Raw genomic sequence first — 22,861 nt, 5'->3', positions numbered from 1 at the left:
AAAAAATCATCTATAATCTAATCAGGGACCACAACATTTCAATACATGAGAAAAGGTGTTTTAGCAGATCCAGACTGAGAAGGGTTCTGTGAGGCCTGTGCATGTGTGCTATGTGTTAAAAATATGTATGTTGTTAAAGTATATGTGTATACATATACCCATGTATGTAGAAAGCTCCAGCAAACACTAAGAGAAGAGTTAGTTAGTATATACCTGGCCAGAAAGGATCAACGCAATGTGGGATAAAATCTAGTAACTGATGATGACTTTATAATATAGTACATATGAGAGCTTCTGGTATTTTTTTTTTTTTTTGGAGGGCCATACCTGGTAGTGGGATACACTTGGCTCTGTGCTCAGGGATCTTCCTGGAGAGGCATGGGGGAACATACAGGGAGCCAGGGATCAAACTCAGTTCAGTCATGCCTAAGGCAAACACCCTACCTGCTGTATTGTCCCTCCAGCCCCTAGCTTTTGGTGTTTTTGGACACTTTGGAAATTATTTTGAAAATAAAGGCATAATGAAAGACAGACAATTCCCACTCCAACATTATTACTTACTTTGGAAGCTTCCTGTTACTTCTGTGGCCTCACAGACATCAAGCTGCGACCACTGGCTGAACTCGAAGGTAAAATGATTATTAACTCGACAGACATAAAAGCCGGCATCTTTTACATGTACAGTAGTAAAAACAAGTTCAGATGCATTTCCATTGGGAATCTGTGAAAGAGCCAACAGCAGAACATAAGTGACTCGGACATCAAGCATGCTTTAGCACATGCACCTGCAAAGTGCCAGATTGGGGGCTCTAAAAACAGTGTTGTTTTTTCCCATGTCCTAAATATTTCCTACTTAAAAAATAAGCACTTTGATGGGGCTGGAGCAATAGCACAGCGGGGAGGGTGTTTGCCTTGCACGCAGCCGACCCGGGTTCGAATCCCAGCATCCCATGTGGTCCCCTGAGCACCGCCAGGAGTAATTCCTGAGTGAAGAGCCAGGAGTAACCCCTGTGCATCGCCAGGTGTGACCCAAAAAGCAAAAAAAAAAAAAAAAAAGCACTTTGAGTTACATTATTTGGAAATTCATCTGCAGCTCCCTTGATATGTGCACTCTCGGCCCTCTTTGGAGAAGCCTATGCTCACATCTGAGTATGTAACACACACACTCAGTCTCTCCCTCACCCTTGATATTTCTCTAAGTAAAACCATTTTACTTCAGTAAACAGAAACATTGGGCTGGAGATACAGGGCAGAGGGTAGGGGATTTGCATGCAGCTGATCCAGGTTTAAATCCCGATACCCACTATGGTCCCCTGAGTCCTATCTTAGTGCAGAGCCAGGAGTAAGTCTGAGTACTGCTGGGTGTGGCACCATCATCTACATGGCTACCTTCCTCAAATCAGGACTCACTTCACCAACCATCGACCTCAGTATTATCATTATTTCTCTGTGAAAAGGCAGTGACTATGGCCAGTGACTACTCCCTGGCAGACACAGACACATGCATTTTGACATGCACGAGGCTCCCGCCTGGATCCAAAAGTAAAACAAAAACTACCAGTCATATCTGACTAACAAATCAAAGCAAACGAACTAGCAAAAACACCAAGAAAAAACAAAGAGAAAAAGGGGCAGGGATGAGTGCAGATGGGGAGGGGTCATTTGGACAGAGGGGTGGCAATGCAACTTAGGATGGGTGTGGTGTTAATACATACAGGCTGTATGGAGCTGCACTCCTGAAACTTTAAAGGAGTGTAAACCAATAAAATCTGATTAAAAACATATCATTACTTGTTAATCAAATCAGTTCATCTGCCTTATCATTCAGAGAGAGCAAATAAACTGCGGTCACACGGGGACCGCTGCTGCACCTGACAAGGCTCAGTGATCAGTATCTTGAGCTGAAACAAGACAAAAGATAGTACATTCTTCGATATCACTTCAGTGCAAAGTTCTCAAAAACACAAACTGATGTCAGCAGACCAGGGACCCAGCTGGAGGAATCAGATCAGTGGTTGCTGGGGAAGAGAGGAGAGAAGAAAGCATTGCAAGGAGGTGATAACTATGGTTGTTATCTTGATTATAATGATGGCGGTGTCACTTCGAAGCTTTTGATTAATGTCAAGTGTCATAACAGTTGTATATGTATGTCAGAACTCATAGAGGGTGAGGGCTCAGTGATAGAACACTTGCCTCACGTGTATGAGGTTCTGGGTTAAGTCCCAGGCACCTGTCCTTCAATAACACAAACAAATGGGAAAAAAACAGCAAACAACCCTTACATCAAAAATACACACTTGAAATATTTGTCGTTTACTGTATATCAATTATACATTACCAAGCACTGCACTGTCATCCCATTGCTCATCGATTTGCTTGAGCGGGCACCAGTAATGTCTCCATTGGAAGACTTGTTACTGTTTTTGGCATATCGAATACGCCATGGGTAGCTTGCCAGGCTCTGCCGTGCAGCCGGGCTGTCCGAGAGGGATGGAGGAATCGGACCCGGGTTGGCCGCGTGCAAGGAAAATGCCCTACCCGCTGTGCTATCGCTCTAAAAGCTATATTAAATGCAAACATTACAAAAATTTTTAAAAATTCTTAAAATGAAAGCAACTCTACAATTGAGAAAATAGGGCAAAAATAACTTTGGGGACTGGGCAGGTGGCTCAATGGTAAAGTCTAAGGTCTGGGTTTAATCCTGTCAAAACACACACACACACACACACACACACACACACTCATCTCTTGAAAGCCTAGCCTGTCTACTAAATTCACACACACACACACACACACACACACACATTCCCTCTCTTGAAAGCCTAGCTTGTGTACTGAATTCTCACAGCCCCAATATCAGAGCTCAGATGAAAGCAAGGGGTTCCGACATAGTTCTACTGGCACCAGAGCCTAAGTACGACCTCTCTTCATTTATTGTTGCTCTGCCTTACTGGCTTGTAAAGAATGAACCTTTATATAGAACTGCACACTTTTTTTTTTATAATGTAGGAGTATTGCTATTTATTCAGTCACTGATTAAACTGATTGAATTGGGCATGAACTCCACATTACTTTTTTTTTAATAAATTAAGAATGTTAATTTTATTTTTTATCATTTTATTATTATTTCCCCCCCACCCCTTATTTTGATTCACGGTGAGAAACAGTTACATAGCTTTCATGTTTGAGTTTCAGTCATACAATCATCAAACACCCATCCCTTCACCATTGCATCTTTTCCACCACCAAAATCCTCAGTATTCCCCCTCACCCATCCCCATTCTAACCCTTCCCCTGTCTATGTGGCAATTTCCCCCATACTCTCTACTTTGGTTACACTCAATATTTCGACACCAGTCTCACCATCACTCAAACTTGCTGAAAAGGCAATGCTAGACAATTTGTTTTGTACTGTTATGGATAGAATATCCAGGAAATTCTGTGTCTTTCTCTTCTAGGAGCTTTAGTTTATAAGTCTCTGGGTCTTGGCCGTTGATGCGATTACATGGCGTAGGGGCCAGTTTGTGGGTGCGACTGCCAAGCTACTGGAAAACTGAGGAGCTGGGAGGAGGCACAGTCCCGATCCAAGTGGGCTTGGAGATCTTAGTCATGGGTTCCCACATACCTGGGTTTTCTGGCAGGTCCACTCTCCAGTGAGGTTCATCTCATCTTGAGTGAGGTTCGTCCCCTCTTGGGAGAGGTCATCTCAGTGTGTGGAGAGTGGCCCTGAACATGGTGGTGGTTGGGTTTTCTGGAGGTTTTCAGCTGCCAGGGCTCTGCTTGGGGCGGGAGGGAGACTCAACCTGCCCCCCTCCGAGGTGTCTCAGTGAGGACAGCCTGGTGCGGGGTCAGAAGATTCTGTGGTGCTCTCTTCCAGGAGTTTTAGTTTATAGTCTCTGGGTCTTGGCCATTGATGAGATTATATGGCGCAGGGGGCATTCTGTGGGTGTGACTGTCAAGCTACTGGGGACCTGGGGGGAGGAGGCCCAATTCTGATCTAAGCAAGCCTGGAGATCTCAGTCACAGGTTCTCACTTACCTCTGTGCTACAGGCCCTAATTGCATCTTTTGATCTCTTTTGAGATTTATGGGTCTCTAAAATAAGGCCAATAAGTGAACTTATATAGCTGAGCTGGGCTCCCACATACCCAATTTTTTGCCATTTAATTTCTTGGTAAGCTTGGCCCCAAGTTATTGGGGTCTGGTCAAAGGCACAGCAGCAATTTTGGGGTATCTGGAAACCAGAAGGTACCATCAGGCTGCTGATGCACTTGCTCTGCAGGTACAGGTTGACCTGCTGGCGGCACCATGCCCCCTGCACACTTCCTTTAAGGCACAAGGTGAGCCTGTTCAAAGAAAGAGCTCATCTCAGAATAGTTCTCTGTTTGCTGGTTTTGGCATAATACCTTGCAGTGCTCAGGGCTGCTCAAGACTTGTTGCTTGGGTGGCTGCTCCTTGTCTCTGGGGGACCATGCAGTGCCAGGCACTGAAGCAAGGATTCCTAAATGCACACTAGCCCTCGAGTCAAATTGAGAAGAAAACATATGAATTACTTGACTGGCAGGCTGAAGATTGAGGAAATTTCAGGTACAGGGAAGGGTACAGTGGAGATAGAGGAAGAATCAGAACAGAAAGTGTCAGTGAGATGCAGATGGACCAGTCAAACCAGTGGGAAATTCCAGTGGCAAAGTGGTTCAAAGGGGGCTTCAGAAAAAAGAACCCCACTGAGCAATTTTCAATGATTTGGGGAGGGGATGGTCAAGACAAATCCTTCCATAAGCAAAATAAACAGAATAAACGCCCCCCCCCCCACTTTTTTGCCTTTTGGGTCACACCTGGTGATGCACAGGGGTTACTCCTGGCTCTGCACTCAGGAATCACTCCTGGCGGTGCTTGGGGGACCATATGGGATGCTGGGAATCGAACCTGGGTCGGTCACGTGCAAGGCAAACACCCTACCCGCTGTGCTATGGCTCCAGCCCAAACAGCCCTTTGCATTAAACAGAATTTTAATTCAGTCTGCCACAGTACACTAAACCTTGGCTGCTCTGATTTTTGGGCCACACCCAATGTTACTCAGGGACTACCCCCACTTAGTGTTTCTGGGGTCTCACCCAGCAGCACTTGAGCAACCATGTAGTGCTGGAGATCAAACCTGCATGCAGAGAATACACTCAGTCCCTTAAGCCATCTCCCCATCTAGTCCAGTAGTTCATACCCTCTTATGATACATAATATGATATATAATACATATAATATATACATAGTATAGTTATCTGGAAGGCTTAAGATAAAATCACATTAGACATCTATGCTGCTTTGAAATCTTTTAATTAACAATTCTGGTTGGTGCATAATATTTTTTTTTTATTCTTGTTTTGGGCCATACCCAGAAATGCTCAGGGGTTACTCCTGGCTTTGTGCTCAGAAATTACTTCTGGTGATGCTCAGGGGACCATATGGGATGCAGGAACAGCAAACACCTTGCCCACTGTACTATTTCTTTGGCACCTGCTATAAACAATCTTACATAGATTTGCTAGAAGGTTCTGGTGATGTGTCATGCTTGTCAAAACTGTTGCTCCAACTAATCCCTATTTTTTTCTTTTTTTTTTGGGGGGAGAGGATGTGGTTAGGGCACACCGGTCAGTGCTCAGGACTTACTTCCTGGCTCTGTGATCAGGGATTGTGTCTAGTGGGCAGAGAGGACCATATGGGGTGCCAGAGATCAAACCCGGGTTGGTCATATTCCAGGCAAATATTATAGCCACTATACTATCACTCAGACCCCCTTTCTTTTGAGAGTGAAAAACTGGTTCCAGTGTTGATTACAAAAATGCCTTGGTAAAAAGTTTTTGGGAATTATTTTACCAAAATAATATTAGATAGTTCAATATAACATTGATAAAAGCAGTCAGCTCTTTTAGCAAAATTTCTAATAGCATTGAGGACAATAACATTACTTTTCTATCATTCTCTCTTGTGGCAGAGAAATTAAAAGACATTAAAAATTACCTCCTTATTCATTTTGAACCATTGATATTGCACAAAAGGATGTCCAGTTGCCCGGCAACACAATTTCACAAATTGTCCAGCCAAGACTGCCTTTGATTCTGGGTTTACAGTGATCTTTAATCCTTTGGAGGGGAAGAAAAAGTTAAATTAAGTTATAATGAGATATTCTGTGTTTGGAAATAACCTGCATATCCATATTGTTATTAACATTCCCCACCCCTGCCATCCCCCACCATCCCATCCCCTTTACATTTTCTCCATCAGTGGGAGTTCGTGAGTTCCAGGTATTATAAACTGGGAGGAGAGAAGAAAACTTGTGGGCAGAAGCCTTTGATCGACTCATTACTCCCCATATCTCATTATTTCCCCACATCTGGGGGAGAAAATGATAGTGCTGCCCTTCATTCTCAGCCTGACAGGAAAAACTTTTGACATAAGACTTCAAGAAACGAGAGTGGGAGACTGGGCTAGGGGTTGTTGCTAAGGGTGGTCCGAACTGGTGGGATCTGTCAGATTTTTTAAGTGTGGCTGACAGGGGTGTCCTGAATTTAACCAAGTCTCACTGGCGCTTGATCCAGCTATGGTGAACCTGTGTCTTTGAGAAATTTATAGGAATCTCTGTCCATCTTGTGATTCAAGCCACAACAGCCCTCTGCCTTCTCTAACCTCACCGTCCTCCCTTCCCAGCCTGCTTCCGGCTCCTGCCACTTGGGCCTCTCTCCTCTGGAAGCCAAGCCATGCTCTGCATTTCCTCTTGCCACACAGCTCAGATGGAGCTTCCCCTAGGCCCCTTTCCTTCTCACACCTGAGGTCTCAGGCACCCCCTGGGAAAGGACTCAAATGAGCTGACCTCCTTCTCCCCCTGACCCCCCAAGCTCACCATCATTTTCACCCTGCTGTGTAATCCTCACTGCACTAATCCTGTTTCTTACTTGGCCTCTCCCACTGAATCAGGAGCAAGAGAACAAGACCCTTAATTGCCAGTTTCCTGCGGGTTCAACACCTATTGACTGAATAAATAAGTACAGTAATAGTAAGATCACAGCAGTGGTAAGTTACTGTATTACATGTGCCAGACATTTTGATCTCTAACCTTCAAAATAACCAGCAAGGTTAGATATTAATCAGCACGCAGAGTTCAGTCATCTGCGGAAGGCCACCCCAATCGTCTTGGGTAAGCTACTGAGCTCTCTGACAACGCCCCTGCCCCCACTGTAAGTGGAAGAACTAGGGTGCAAACTAGGGTCTTCCTGGGCTTTAAATTCCTCATGCTCCTGCTATTCCAGGATTCTTTGTTCATCCACCTTTACGGAGGTATGATTTACAAACACAAATCCATTGCATGCTGGTACTGATTAGGGTAACTAAGTTAGCTACACATCCTCAACCAACACGATCTCATTTTGCAGGAACTTTCCCAGGGTCCTTCCACCTGTCGGGGCAGGAATCTCTCACATAAACAGGGTGGGCTCAGCAACCGGTCACTTTATGTGCTTGGGCCAATGCTTATATACGGACCACAGCAAATATCCTTTACACGTAACCCAAAAGACAAGAGACAAGGAGGAAATGGAAGCGCTTTCTCCAGAGAAGGCATTATGCAAAGGAATGAGACCTTACTGAAAAAGGTCTTCTGGAAAATATCCTTCCTCTTGGAGTTGAGTAAATGAGTAAATGCTGGGGTCACTCCTAGTGGTGTCTGCAGGCCCCTATGTGCTGGGGGTCGAACCCAAAGCCTCTGGCCTGCAAAGCCTGTGCTCAGCCCGTTGAGTTAGCTCTCTGGTCCAGTAAACACTTTCTAATATCCATGCAGACTCATAGCTTCTAGATCTGGACTAAAAACGTTTGTCACTAGCATTCAGCAAGCAAGTAAGCATGCATGTTTACAACTTACTACTTCAGAGACTGAGAAGTGACAGGCACCATGTGATCTGGAAACCACCCTGGGTGAGTAGTAAAGAGCAGAGTCGAAACTCCTCCCATGCTTTCACCACACGCTTCCTTCCTCCCACACAACACCGAGCTGCAGGGAACTATGGCGAACTTGAATCACCAAACGAGCACGGTGAGGGAAGAGATGGTAGCTTGTGCCATGGAGGATGCACACACAAAGGAAAGTTCTGTGTGAGAGGATGAATGCACGGCTTCCTGGCAAAGAAGCCTGTTTTTAGATAACATCAGCCAAGAAGTCAAAGAGGTGATAACTTCCTGTAAACAGGGGAGAGCTTGATTAGGGACAGGAGAAACAGGCTTTCAGCATACACCTAAGGGGATCAATAGACAGGTGACGTTGAACCGTAGGACTGGAATCCTGCAGGAATCACAGGACAGACAAATTAGGGTGAGGCTGACTTAACAAAATGATTCAGCACCTCTCCCTGACAAGGCACACACAAGGTGATGTAATTCAGTTTTGCCAGGAACAGATCTACTGCATACATACCAATGCATTTTTTTGGGGGGTGGGGTTGAAGGGGGGAGGTTGTTTCCCAAGCACTGTTCAGGACACCTGGGGATTCTGACTGGAAATTCTCTGCCAATCAGGCCACTGGTTCCATGCAAAGGCCTGAGAATGTGGTACTACTTGTCCCTGTAATGTCAGGGATTACCCAGGACACTTCCAGTGTGCTGGGGACTCCAGGGCCACACACACCCAGAGGTGCAAGGGGCATTCAGGGCTGCACTTGGGTGATGGTAAGTGGAACAGAAAGTGTCAGGGATCAAACTGGGGTTGGCCACATGCAAGGCATGTGCTTTCATTTACCTTGAGCTATCTCTCCAGCCCCTGTACCCATTTTTTCAAAGATCATGAACCAACTATCTTTTTCTATCAGTTCCTATCTAAACCAGAAGTTCCTAAACTTGGAGCCAGTGAGAGAGTACAGCAGGTAAGGTGCTTACCTTACACATGGCTGACATGGGCTCAATCCCCAGCACTGCATATGGTCCCTGGAGCACCACAAGGAATGATCCCCAAGTGCAGAGCCAGGAGTGAACCCTGAGTATAACCTAGTGTGGCTCCAAAACCAACTAACAAACAAATCCCAAACTTACTTGGCCTACCATCTCCTTTTCACACACACACACACACACACACACATACACACACACACTCACAAATTACTCACTGCCCCCTAGACATCTACTTTCTTTCTTTTTTTTTTTTTTTGTTTTTTGGGTCACACCTGGCGATGCACAGGGGTTACTCCTGGCTCTGCACTCAGGAATTACTCCTGGCGGTGCTCAGGGGACCATATAGGATGCTGGGATTTGAACCAGGGTCGGCCGCGTGCAAGGCAAATGCCCTACCCGCTATGCTATCACTCCAGCCCCGACATCTACTTTCTATAAGCAAACACACAGGCACCTCCTCCCTGTTGCACCAGAGGTGACTGAAGGCCCTGGGTAGGGGTGAAGGGTGGTATTCCCTGCTCTGGAAAAGACCGATCCAAAACTCTCTTATGAGGTTATTTGAACTAAGTCTAAGTTTTCACTGCAAAGTCCTTTATTTTATTCCGGAATACTAATCTCTTCTTCCAAGAATTCCAGAGTGAAGCACTCCTGTAGACACCCCTCACAAGTCAGTCCACATCCTGCTCCTTGTCTCCTGGTGTCCCAGATGCCCTGAACGGGAGCACACACTCTCCCCTCACTTACTGCCTCCCCCCGCCCCTCCCACCCCGCTGCTTCCTGTCATCTCTCCTATCCATATCAGCTGGGTTTCTTCTCACTCTTTCATATTTTCCTTCCAGGAATTTCAGTCGTTTAAGATACAAACAAGTCCAAGTAATAGATAGCATTTGGATATTTTTCTTATATGTGGATGGGGAATTCCAGGGATGCTCAGGGATCTGGATGCCATTCATGGTAATAACTGACCAACTGGACTGGGCAGTTCAATGACTGGGCCTGGCAGTGTGGTGCTGCTCAACTCTGCAGTAACTGGGCCCTCCAGGTCCAGCCATGCCGCACCCCCTCCCCCACAACTGCAGTAATGCATGAGGTAGTATCTGAGGACTTTTAATTGGACAAGGAAAAAAAACCCATCTGACATCAACTGGTCAAGACTTTATGAAAATCTCGCAGCATTACAGAAATGACACTGTCAATAGGCTTTGGTTCTAACCTTAGCTTGATTAGCAACCAACTATGATTACAGCTAAATGTTAAGTTTTGTCTATCTAAAGTTTTCACCAAAGTGTTTGTGGGTAATAATTCAATGTTTACAGTAATGCTGTTGTAAATTTTAAATAAAATTGTTGTTGTATTCTGGGCCAACCTGGCTGCTCAGGACTTATATCCTGACTTTGCACTCAGGGATCACTCCTGGCAGGGCTCACGGGACCAGACGGGATACCAGGGATTAAACCCAGGTTGGCCACATGCAAGACAAGTGCCCTGCCTGCTTCTATCTCTCTTCTTCCCTGGCTTTTGGCTATTGGACTACACGTCATGGTTCAAGGTTTTCAGGGCTTACTACTAGCTCTGTGCTCAGGATTGACCCCTGGAAGCTCTTGGGTATGAAATGTAGTGCTGAAAAAGGGATGAAACTTGGGTCAGCCACATGCAAAACAAGTGCCTTTAGCCCTGTACTATCTCTGTGGCCCTCTAACCTTAACACCTGTTTCATATTTATCTGTGTGTGTGTGTGTGTGTGTGTGTGTGTATGTACACTTTTTCAGTTTGTTTTTGGGGCTGGTAGTGCTCAGGGCTTACTTCCAGCTCTGGGCTCGGGAATCACTCCTCGTGGTGCTTGGGGGACCACATGGGATGCTGGGGATTGAACCTGGGTTGGCCATAAGCAAGGCAAATGCCCCACCCAATATGGTATCACTCCAGCTAGTTTCTCAATGGATACCAAATGGCTAATAGGACATGAAGCTTCAAAACTTCACAGAACTGGTGCATGAGTGGTTTCTACATTAACACTCATCTTTTCCGATTGTATCCTCAAATGGTAAAAGGTAACAGGGGCTAATTGTGAAGAAGCCCACCAGACCATCTACACAGGGGAATGCTGAGGGCAGTACACTAATCCCAGCATCTGGAGAAGATCAAGCACAGAAGGGCACTTGTCACACAGCTTGCACTAGACTGTATTCATTGCTGGGTTTTCGGAAATCCAAATAGGAAACGTTGCTTAAATATCTCAGGCAGGCTATTATTCACTAACAAATGTGATATGTCTCAGCCAAGCCTAGTTTCCTTCGGGGAAGTTCTGAAGAATCACAGGACCCACATGTGCAGATTCCGAGGGCTGAGGCCTGCAACTCCTTGGACTCTGCTGACAAGGGTCTGAGGAACTTGGTTTAATGACGAGACAATAAGACGGAATAGTGCTGACTGGCCAGAGAGGTCCCTTGATTCCAAGAGCCCTTAGATTCTGTGACGCCTGGGAACTGAGCACCGAGTGCCCTGGCTTAGGGCTGCATTTGCTCTTCTGACTTACGGCCAATTTTCACCCCGAAAATTTCTATGTGACCCTAGGTATATAGGTACATAGGTACACATACGAGACATTTACTAACATGGGGCCAGAGTGCTTGCCTAGCATGCAGCTGATCCACATTTGATCCCTGGCACCCCGTATGGGTGTACCCTGAGCACCACTGGGAATGATCCTTGAGCAGAGAGCCAGAGTAAGCTCTTAGCACTGCCCAGTGTGGTTCTAAAACAAATAAAACAGACATTTACTGAGGAAAAAAATTATAAAGAAATTTATTTAAAAGTCAAAGTTAAAAAAGGAATGGGTCTCCCATCTGGGATCTCCACCCTCCAGATTAAGAAACTAGGCCCTACTGTCTTTCTTGGGGGGAACTCCAACAACAATAATGAGTTTTGTGTTGAAATATGGAACGTAATCAAGGTAAAGAGAAAATGAAGTGAAATTCATCAGTTATACAGCTGGGGGTGGGGCGGGGGCGGGGGGTATACTGGGGATTTTGGTGGTGGAATATGGGCACTGGTGAAGGGATGGTGTTTGAATATTATATAACTGAGACATAAACCTGAGAACTTTGTAACTTTCCACATGGTGATAAAATAATTTTTTTTTTTTTAAAAAAGCTAGGCCCTAGGCTAGAATGCTCACAAGTTCTGAGAGGTACTCCTAGAAGAAGTAAAAATGAACAAACCTCTTTGGAAGTATTTTACTGATTATGACAGGCAACAGTGTTCTGTGATTCCTGCTAAGTCTCTCAGGATGAGTCGGTATGCAGAAGTCCACGTCCAACCTCCTACAGGGTGTGACTAGTAGGGATAGACTATTTTCTCATCCATCCCAATCTTTGGAAAATGAGGTGGCACAAGAGTCCATATCCCTGGATACATAACCCCAGGTCTTCTCCTTGTGCAGTGGACTCTTCTGTTACTTCCCCTCATTGGTTCTGCTCTCTCCCATGGGCCCAGTGGCATGTGGTGATCCATGTAGTTTCTGGAGCCAATTTGACCTCATTCTATTCCTGGCCTGACCCAGTGGCACTGTCCACCTCTCTGGCCAAGTCTGAGGGGCATGCTTGTGTGCCGCAATAGCTAACTAGAGTGAATCTTGGGGTTCTCACTGGAGCCAAGACGCATGTGAGAACTAGCCATGATACAGAATGTTAGGCTCAGCCATTGGTGTGGAGAACAAGCAAAGATAGGAATAAGCCAATTTCTTGGAGCAGGGCTGCAGCCCACCTCTGGAAACCCAACCTACTTTAGACCTTCCTTGGGAGGAACCAACTTCCCTCTATTATGCCACCTGAGCTGGGGTTTCTGGGACATGAAACGAATAGTCACCACTATACTATGTATCCCAAATCCCCTAGCTTCCCGAGACAGGCAGGTCACAGGGTTGTGGCCTTCAGTGACTTCCATGACATGGCAGGCAGACAACTCTAGAGAGGACTTTCCCACACTGCTCACATCGAACCACGCAACTCAGTGTTGGCACAGATAGAAAAAAAATCACTAGATGAGTCAATCAACATGTCAAAACCACCACACTGACCAAAAGAAAAGAACAACCCCAAATCCCAAGTAAACATTTTGTCATATTTGCTTTCTCCAGTCTACACACACACGCACACATGCACCCCAATGTGTGTATCTTACTTGGCTGTACTATTTCAGAGGAAGTGATAGAAACCTTACCCCTGTGTACTTTATGCCTTGGAAGCAACCATCACCTTGGAATCAAGTTATTCTTCTGTGGAACACCACCACCATTATCACATGATAAACTCCCTATTATCACAGAGGCAAGTTAAAGCCCAATGATTCCAGGTATTCTGCAAGTGTCTCCTGGCTTGGGGAAGCATTACATTTCTATGTTTATACACCACATTTGCTCTGCGAGTGTTCTCAGAGTGGCTGGAAGGGAGTACCTACCAGGGCGGCTGAGAAGCTGGAGAACTTCTGTGTGCTCCATAGCATGCAGGAAGTCACTCAGTTCCACAACTGTGCACCCCTTTTCCCCCATCAGCTTCAGTAAGCACAGGCTGGGGCTTCCTTCAGGCTCCAGGACTTTAAGAGAACACTGCTCCAAGTCGAGACAGCTGCAAGACAGATTTAATTCAAGAGTTTTCTTCAGTTTGAGAAATCTGCCCTGTCTGGCACGGTGGGGAGTATGGCAAGGGGGGGCCAGTGATTAGGGGTCCTCCTTTGTTCCTTCTGCAACTTGGCTCAATGAGGAGAGTAAGAGAGCATCTCATAGGGAAAGCACAGGGGTAAAGAGCTTGCATGGACTCTGCTCACCTGGATTTGATCCCCAGCACCACAAAGGGTCCCCGGAATATCACCTCTGAGCACGGAGCCAGAACTAAGCCCAAGAACTGCTGGGTACAGCCCCCAAACCAAAACCCCCCAAAATAGAAAGGAAAAGCTGGGTTCCAGGGTGTCAGTGCTGTCCCGAAGAGAAGGGGGAAACCAAGGCTGGATGACTGCTTTCCACTATAACCATTCTGGTGCAGCTGAGTACTTTTACTATGTCAACAATTTCAAAACAAGGAATATTTAGCAAGCCAATCAATACTACAGACATTTAAAGTATTTCTGAGTAATAATGACCCCATTACCATATAAATCATAATACCTCAATTTAAAAAATATTTTTAAAAAAAGGATACTTCTGGGACTGGAGTGATAGCACAGCGAGTAGGGCGTTTGCCTTGCACGCGGCCAACCCAGGTTCGATTCCTAGCATCCCATATGGTTCCCTGAGCAGCGCCAGGGGTAATTCCTGAGTGCAGAGCCAGGAGTGACCCCTGTGCATCGCCGGGTGTGACCCAAAAAGAAAAAAAAAAAGGATACTTCTAACTGCCTAGGAACAACTTAAGGCAAAAGAAGGCAAATGTTAAGGTCTCCCTTGGACCAAAACTGTCAGCACCTGACTTTGTAAATAAAGTTTTATTGAATGACAGTGAAGCTCATTCTTGCAGATTCACAACAGCAGAGACAAGTAGTTGGTCTGAAAGGACATTTACTACTTGGACCTTTCTGGGTGTGTGTGTGTGTGTGCGTGCGTGTGTGTGTGTGTGTGTATGTTGGGGTGGAGGCGGGGATAAAAAGATCCCTTATAGCTCTTCCTGTCTACAGGAATGCCTGGGTAAGGAAGTGTCACTGAGTGCCACCAACTGTGCCTGGAATGGGAACCCTGGGGAGGGGAAAGGGTCTCACTTCACATAGGCACAGGTCACTCCAGAGCACCTGTAGGGCTGCAGACTGCCCTTTCTCTTACTTCATGGCATTCTCCTCTCTCTGGAGAAGCCCACATTCTCCCCTTATCATGTTCCCTCTCCTCTCTCCCCTTTAGATAAATAAAATTTCTTGACATCACCAAGAAATAAAGCAAAACAAAACCCATGCCAGCATAGCTGTGGAAGACTTCAGAGGACTCAGAAAAGGCCTTAACCCATCCTCGCCCTCAGTCTCATTACTGCCCCAGCTCTCAAAGACTGGTCTCCCAAGAGCTGTGATAAAGTATGTCATAAGGGAATAAAAAATGTGTGTATCCATAATATATCCATAACAGCATTATCTCTTCCATGGAGTTCTTAGAATGGAATAGATGATATGTGTTAGCACAGTAAATGAATATGAGCTCTGGGTATGAAATCAAAATATTAGAACTGACGTGCTTATGCTGAAAAGCAGCTTTTCTTCAACATATCTTTTGAGTAGTCACTACTTGGGTGACCTGCTATTGTCAACTAGGTACTTTTCTAAACAGCCTGGCTAAAAGTATGTCCTTACAGTCTACACATGCTCAGTGAGGGTTGGCCTCTTAAGATTGACAGTTCTTAAGCTCTGAGCCAAGCTCCTGCAGCACAACCAGAGATCCAGGTTAAAATGATGGAAATAAGGGCAGGTGAACTGTCAGCTACTCTAAAATGAGTTTCCTTGCACTTTATTTTTGTTTTATTTATATTTTTGCTTTTGGGCCACATCTGGGGGTGATTAGCACTTAAGTCCTAGCTCTGCACTCAGGGGCTCAGGGGACTATGTGGGATGCCAGGGATTGAACCTGGGTTGGTCACATGTACAACCAATGTCCTAACCATTGTACTATCAGTCCACCCCTATATTCCCTTGTGTTTTAAAGTGTCCTATCTGCCATGAAATGATGGAGGCTGTTCAAACAGCAAAAACAAAATGCTGATGGTGCCGACTGGTTCTCTCTTTGAGGAGATTTTCCTTTCCAAGACTCTGTGACACTCACAACAAGGAAATGATATTAAAGACAAACAGATAAGGATGAACTGGTTTCCAAATAATCAGAAGACAAAGTTCTATGCAAAATATACTTTTCACAATGCGGAACAGTTACCAGGATCTAATACCTAGAAATATGAAGTCATCCAGGAGCCAGCAGTTACCACAAGAGCTTTAACTACTGTTAAAGTAGTTGAGAGATGAGAGAAAGAGAAAACCTATGTAACTGGGGGAAAAACTGCAACTTCCAATGTAGAAGCCCCCAAGAAAGACAGAAAGGAGGAAAGAACCTTTTCTCTCGCTTACACCTCCTGGGTGTTATTTGGGACCCCAGGTTTCTTTTCTTTCCTTTTTTAGTTACTTTTCCTGTAAGAGTGTTCTGAAGTGGTTTCCCGCAGCACAATTTTGGAATCTGAGTTTAGTAAAAAGATGAGCTAAAAAAAAAAAACTTTGGGGGGGCTGGAGCAATAGCACAGCACAGCACAACAGGTAGGGCGTTTGCCTTGCACGCGGCCGACCCGGGTTCGATTCCCAGCATCGCATATGGTCCCCTGAGCACCGCCAGGGGTAATTCCTGAGTGCAGAGCCAGAAGTGACCCCTGAGCATTGCTGGGTGTGACCCAAAAAGGAAAAATAAATAAATAAATAAATAAATAAACCTTGTTTTTCTAAAATGTATCTAAGGTTGGGGCCAGAGCGAGAGAACAAGCAGGCAGGTAGGCAGCAGAGTCCCGTCCTAACCTCTAATTCCCCTTGGTCCCCCCAAGCATCACCAGGAGATCCCTGAGGGCAGAGTCAGGAGTAAGCACTGAGCTTCTCCAGGTGTGCCTCCCCCCGAAATCGTTCTAATATCATCTTATATATATATTTTTTTACAGCACATTTTCAAGAACAGAAACTAAACCAAAATAAAAATTTTATTCTACTGGACAGGAGAGAGAGTACAACAGTTAAGACATCTGCCTTGCAGAAAGCTGGTTCCCTACCTGCATGTGGTTCCCCAAGCAGGGGGTCATTTTGCCCAAACCCCCACCGAAAGGTTTCTTTTGCTTCTCCGTTGGCTACACTGACTCTTTGGAATCACTATTAATTTAACTAGCACTTATTAATCACCAAAAGTAAGCCCAAACTTGAAGAGGAAGAGGAAGAAGTGAGATGTGTGGTCGCTGTGGGCCTGTCAGGTCAAGAAAATGGAAGGTACAGACCTGAATATGTTCAGGATAAACCTAATGTTCAAGACAACCTAGGACAGACCCGAGTGTGCTCAGGACAAACCCAAGTGTGCTTAGGACAAACCTAAGGGTATTCAGGACAAACCCGTGAGGACCGTGTGAGCAGAGTAGTGTGAGGGAGGGGACAAGAGGGTCTCAGGACCGGGCATGACTTCCCATTTGAGAAGAGTCACTCCCACAGTGACTGAGAACAGAGAGGGGCTGCAGTGAGCTGGAGGAGGGGGTCTAGGGGACTATCGGGGAGCCCCAAGTGACAGAGAGTGGCTGGTGTGGCAGCACCGGAGGTTAGATTCAGACTTCCCAGATGTACAGGGAAGGCAGGGCGGGCAGGATCTTCGGGTAACAAACACTCAAACAGGGCGTGTCAGAGCAGACTTGGGGATGACTAAGAGGTGCGCCTGAGCACTAAGGGTGTGTGTCGGGGGCAGTCAGAGGGGAGCAGCCCCCTGCCCAGGTGAGGAAACTGCTGGAGAGGTTGGTTTCTGGGACAGTGTGTGCGAGTTGCATCTACCATGCTGGATTTCGGGGAAGATGGTGCCAACAGCCATCTCAAGGCAGACTGTGTGTCAGAGCCGCAACACAGGCTGAAGGATGGAGAGTCCTCAGTGGAAGCAGAGGTGAAGGCCCGGGACTGGAGGACAAGGGCAGGAAGGGAAAAGGGCCATCAGGGTAAAGAGAAGCCAGGCCACCCTGAAGACCCCCATGCTCAGTGGTGGGAGGGTAAGCGGAAGGGAGGAAGACTGTGACTTGGGTTTCTCCATGTTCTCTTGCTGTCACTAACATTCCGGATTTCTGCCATCAATGTTCAAGGAGCACCTACTAGCCCTCGGGATGACAGTAACCCACTTTTCCAAGGCTCATGTGCTGTGGGCCCGCCTCAAAGCACCCCCACTTTTTGCCATCGGTTCTCCATCAGTAATGGACTCATTTGGGCAGGACCTGCGCTGCAGTCACACAGTATTGGGGGGTGGGCTGGGGGATCCAGATCCGGCTGTGGGGAACATGATTAGGGCTCTGTCTGTATCCAGAGCATGCCCATAGGCCCATGGTTGGGGGACACCAAACCCCAGGCTCGGAATGGTTAGGACTCATCAGTATCCCAGTGAAAACATTTCTGGTTGTCCCTAATCCTGGAGGGCTAGGTTTATTTATTCAATTCCATCCAGTTCAAGCCAAGGTGTGTAGCTGGAAAGACACAGTCAACGAAGACAGGCCATGTGGGGAGATGCTCTAGCTGGGACTTTCACGGAGAGCAACTCTCTAAGAACACTATCAGGGGGACTGAACTCGCACCCCCATTCCTGTACACCAAAGACTCCGTCCTTAGGCCCTTCCACTTCTCCCAGCAGTTTCTTGGCCATCAGTATGATGCTCCTTTCCCTGCCCTGGGTCCTCTGCTGAATGTCCCTAGTGCTCCCTGCCCTTGGTAATTTCCCTCATCTCACACATTCCCAGGGTGAACCTTTTCCATTCCAACAGGCCGGGGTACTGGGAGCTCCTCAACGCTCTAGGCTCCAGGACCCCATTCCGAACTCACCAGTACCAGATCCCAGAGCACCACCGGGTGTGGCCCTAGTATCACTCCCACCACAGGGCCTGAGCAGCACCACATCCTCAGGTCCTTGCATCCAACTTCTGGCTGAGGGCCGCCAGCGGGGTCCCCAGGCTTCCTGAGCACTGCTTGGAAACCTTCCCCCAATATTATGGGTTTTTTTTTTCTTTTCCTAGCACAGAAAAAAATCATGACCTGTTTACTTGCCTGAGGGTTCACAGTGCTTCTATTCTGTGCTCACATCACTTCTCCCTGCAAGGGCCAGGTGATGGCAAATCAGCATTCCTCTAGGGAAACCCCAAACTCTGGACCTTGGGGCTGCCGTGAGGGTTAAAGGATAGACTGTCGCTGCCTGGACTATGCTGAGTGCTCCATTAACGATGAAAAAAAAATATTAACACTCAACACAGCATTCAACATATTACCTACGAATGTCTCAGGCTAACAACCCATTACTCAATAACCCTTAACCATAGGTCATGTTTTTATCTTCTGGAACTTCCAGCAAATCATCGCACTCAAAGGATACAATCAATGAAACGACTTAGAATCATTTCTTAGATTCAAAGAAATGACTCCTCTCCATAGAAAACGTGTCATCTTCGATGCAGAAGACTATTAAGAGATGGTTCCTACTTTTGAGGAGTTCACAAAGTGATACACAAATAACGATCCCCGGAGACAGAGTTGAGGAGTATGAGTTAAAAAAACCCCACAGAGGCATTGAAGGGCAAACCAGAAGTACAACGGGGTGAAGTGCAGTGAGGAATCCCAGGGTCGGGACTCGCCAGGTCCAAGGACTCTGCGTGGGCAGACTGAGACGTTATCTTCTTCATTCATTCCCTCCACGGGGAGAGCAACTGCGCTTCTCAGAGTCGAGGCGCAGAGAGCAAATGCAGAAGCGACAGAGAAGCCAAGCCACCGGAGGGATTTCCAAAACAGCAAGCAGTGCCTTTCACCGAACTCATTCTGGGGGCTTGCTTTGGAGATCTTTCTCCCGCCCCCCGGGTACCCCCGTTCTGCAAAAGCAGGTTCTTGTACCACCTTCTGGGCTCCGCTCTTCAACTAAGCTCTCAAGACCTTTCCGAGTTTTAATTTCCAATGTGGCAAACAGGAGCACCTCCAGTGCGCACACACCATGCACGACCCACGTTAAACAAACAAACAACATAAAAAGCAAAATCCCTGCGGGAGCCTCGATGATTTCTGAAGACGAGAGTCCAGAAGACGGTTCTGTCTTCCAGCGGCTGCCGGGAAGGGTCTGACAGGAGGGGAACGTCGCTGAAGGGGCAGAGGGGCTCCGGGTGCGAGCGGCACGTCAGTTCCCTCAGCCCGGCGCCGTGGACCCCTCACCAGCGCGCCCTCCTCCTTCCTAAGCCCCCCTGACGGTCGGGTCTGGGGGGGTCCCCGCATCCAGACCGTCTCTTCAGCGTCCCCCCACGCCCTCCCCCAAGTCGCCTCCCCGCTCTCTTCCCGGTCCCCGGGGGCCTCACCTGAGGCGGACGCGCCCCCGACTGCCCGCCAGCTCGGCCAGGCGCCTCCAGCCGCGGCCCTCGGGCGCGCGGTCCAAGCCCTCGCTGAGGCGCCGCAGCAGCGGCTCGGGCAGGCGGTTGAGCGTCGGCGGCGGCTGCGCGGCGGGGGGCGGCAGGGCCTGCAGCGACTCCCCCCACAGCGAGCCGGCCGGGGCCGCCGCTGCCGACGACGAGCGCATCGCGCGGGCCTCCTCGGCGCAGCCTTCCGCTCGCCCGGGGCCCCGCCGAGAGTCTCGCGGGCGGAAGGCGCGGGCGGCCGGCGCGGCCCGGCGCTGACAGGAGGAAGCTCCGCTCGCCGCCCCGCAGACACAGGTTGGCCGCCGGGAGCCGGGCCGGCCGGCCGCGCCGGGCGCGCCTTGGGGGCGGGGCCTCGTGGCGGGAGGCGGGGCCCCAGGGCGCGCGTGCGCGCGGCCGCCCGCCCGCGCCGCCCCCGCCGTCCCCGGGCTTCCTCGCGGCGCGCGCTTTCCACAGCCCGGAGGCGGAGCCGCGGCCGGGCAGGAAGGCTCGTGCGGTCGCCGCGGTCGGAGGAAGCGGGGCAGGAACTACGCCCCGGCGGCTGCGCGGCTGCGAGGAAGCCTGCGGCGTCGGGGCTTCCCGAGCACCGTGGGAGGGAGATTGCCTCACGCCGAAGGAGGGGCGCGCGCGGCTGACTCAGGCCCTCGCGCGCGCCCGCCCCGCGGGCCACCGGGGCCCGGGCCGCCCTCCTCGCTGTGTGCTTGCAGGGCTCCCTGCAGCCGCGGCCGGCTGGGCTCAGGTGGACGGACCCGCAGCGTCGGGTGCTCGAAGGGAAATTGCGCGAAATTTCCTGGGGCTTAGGCTTGAAAGAAGAACAAAACCTGCCCTGGGCTGTGTTTAAACCCAGTTAGAGGGGCTGGAGCGATAGCACAGCGGGTACGGCGTTTGCCTTGCACGCAGCTAGCCCGGGTTCAAATCCCAGCATCCCATATGGTCCCCTGAGCACTGCCAAGGGTAATTCTTGAGTGCAGAGCCAGGAGTAACCCCTGTGCATTGCCGGGTGTAAAGCAAAAAATAAAAAAATTTAAAAATTTTAAAAAAAAATTAAAAAACCCAGTTAGAGCGTGGGCACCGTTGCTTGCTTTTTTTTTTTTTAAGCAGGAATCTGGTTTTCTCCTAACCAGACTGTCACCCACAACCCTTCTCATCAGAGCAGCTTTATAGCGGATGTCCTGTCATGGGACGATGGAGAGTTGATGATATAATTAGCGCAGACCATCTCTAAGCCTGCTCTTTATAAATATTAATATTCAAATCATTCTCCCAGAGAAAAGAAAAAAAAAAGCGGAGTTTGGGACAGAAGCAAGCACTGCAGTGTGACTCACCAGCCAGACACGGCCCCCCAGACACGGGCTTCCTGCCCCGCCTTCCATCGGTGTTTCTGTCACGCAGGAGGACGCTGAAGCAATCACTGGGATACCCACGCTTCACAGGCGAGGGCATTGCGCCCGAACGTCTCCACCGCATTCCAGCTTGGGCCATGTTTTTCTGAAACCAGTGTCCGTTTAGATAATGCATCCGTGAAAGCTAGATTCCAGCTTGATGATCTTGATCGAGTGACTTTAATACTCAATGGGATCTGTAGCTAGAGAATTGGTAGCAGAATCTAAGGAGCTGGCGTGTGTGTGTGTGTGTAAAGCATGAATTCTGCTTTGCTCACAGGGGGTAACAAATCCTAGCGGTTATCCTTACAAATGCCAGCGCTTGTTTCTGAGGCCACTTACCCACAGTCCCTGAACCAATGTTTATTGAGTACATTCACTGCATGTGCCAGTTACAGAAATCAAGCCTTCTGGTCTTTATTGGTCTGGTCAGCCTCATCTTCTAACCCTAACCTGGAGATTTAATATCCTGTGCTTAGTGTGCTTTCTACAGCTCCTGTGTGGTTGGGGAGGGCTATTTTATTGAACTTGGAGTTTTCTTCTCAGATCGATCAGGTTAATACTAACACTGTGTGTGCTTGAAGGAGCCCTGTTTTTATTGAACCTGAATTGTTCTCTCAGTTTGAGGTTAATTCTAACATTGAGATTCAACAGATTTCTTTTGTGTTGGTTGTGTTCCTTCTGCAGCTTCTGTGTGTGTGTGTGTGTGTGTGTGTGCGCGCGCGCGCACGCGCACACCCCTGTTTTATTTAACAGGTATTCTTCCCAGTTTGATCAGGTTACCTTATATATCAACACAGCTAGCACTGTACTACCAGCCTTAGCAAAGTAACAATCTTTGCATCTCCCCCGCCCACCTCTCTGTAACTGCCTCCACTGACAGTTTGAAAAAAAATCCCCGTTCCTTTCCCTCTGTGGATTTGAGTTAATCAGGGCCCACCCACACTTGGCTGGGGTGCTTACTCTCTCAGCTGTGGGCCTGGAGTAGAGGATCACATCCTAATAGTTGCAGTGTTCAGGCACATTCTGGCGTACTGCTCCCTGGAAGTAGCAGCCTCCAGTTTTGGAGGTCACATACACACAGGAACAGCATGCCCAGGAATGCTTGGAGCACTGAAGGCAGAGAGCTGAGGGGGCTGGACCTGTGTGGTGCATAGAAGGGCCCCAGGAATTGAACCTGTGACCTCACACATGCAAGGCCATGGCCACTAAGCCATCTCTTGCTCCCCTGATGGATATTTGTTTCCTCCCAATCAAATGTCCTATCTTTATTCTGTCCTTTCCTTCCTGCGGTTCTCTTAAGGGGCGTAAGGAAATGGTAGAAAGAAAGTGACTCCTGGTGTTGGCCCTGAATTTGAATCTTGATATTTTGGTTCTGTTTTGTTGGTTTTTAACTCGCCTCTGGCAGTACTTAGGGTTTACTCCTGGCTCTGTGCTCAGG

At 48.1% G+C, this 22,861-nt stretch overlaps 1 protein-coding gene across 5 annotated transcripts in view; it reads right to left on the bottom strand.

Annotated features, from left to right (window-relative positions):
• MALT1 (MALT1 paracaspase) overlaps positions 1-20,355 on the bottom strand; it is a 63,368-nt gene extending 43,013 nt beyond the window's left edge. For 2 of the 5 annotated variants that reach the window (XM_004601996.3, XM_055126290.1), the window contains exons 1-4: positions 19,985-20,355; positions 13,386-13,552; positions 6,015-6,136; positions 562-721 (exon numbers count right to left, since the gene is read on the bottom strand). In XM_004601996.3, coding sequence (XP_004602053.3) covers positions 562-721; positions 6,015-6,136; positions 13,386-13,552; positions 19,985-20,202 — 667 coding nt within the window. In that variant the 5' untranslated portion in view covers positions 20,203-20,355. Of the gene's footprint in view, positions 1-561; positions 722-6,014; positions 6,137-7,908; positions 8,223-13,385; positions 13,553-19,984 lie in introns of those variants that run through there. The other 3 variants (XM_055126292.1, XM_055126293.1, XM_055126291.1) reach the window with 3 other exon arrangements.
• Positions 20,356-22,861: the final 2,506 nt, after the last annotated feature.

Source organism: Sorex araneus, chromosome 2 (assembly GCF_027595985.1).
Source record: "Sorex araneus isolate mSorAra2 chromosome 2, mSorAra2.pri, whole genome shotgun sequence".
Classification (NCBI taxonomy): Eukaryota; Metazoa; Chordata; class Mammalia; order Eulipotyphla; family Soricidae; genus Sorex; species Sorex araneus.
This window is presented reverse-complemented; position numbering and strand designations above follow the sequence as displayed.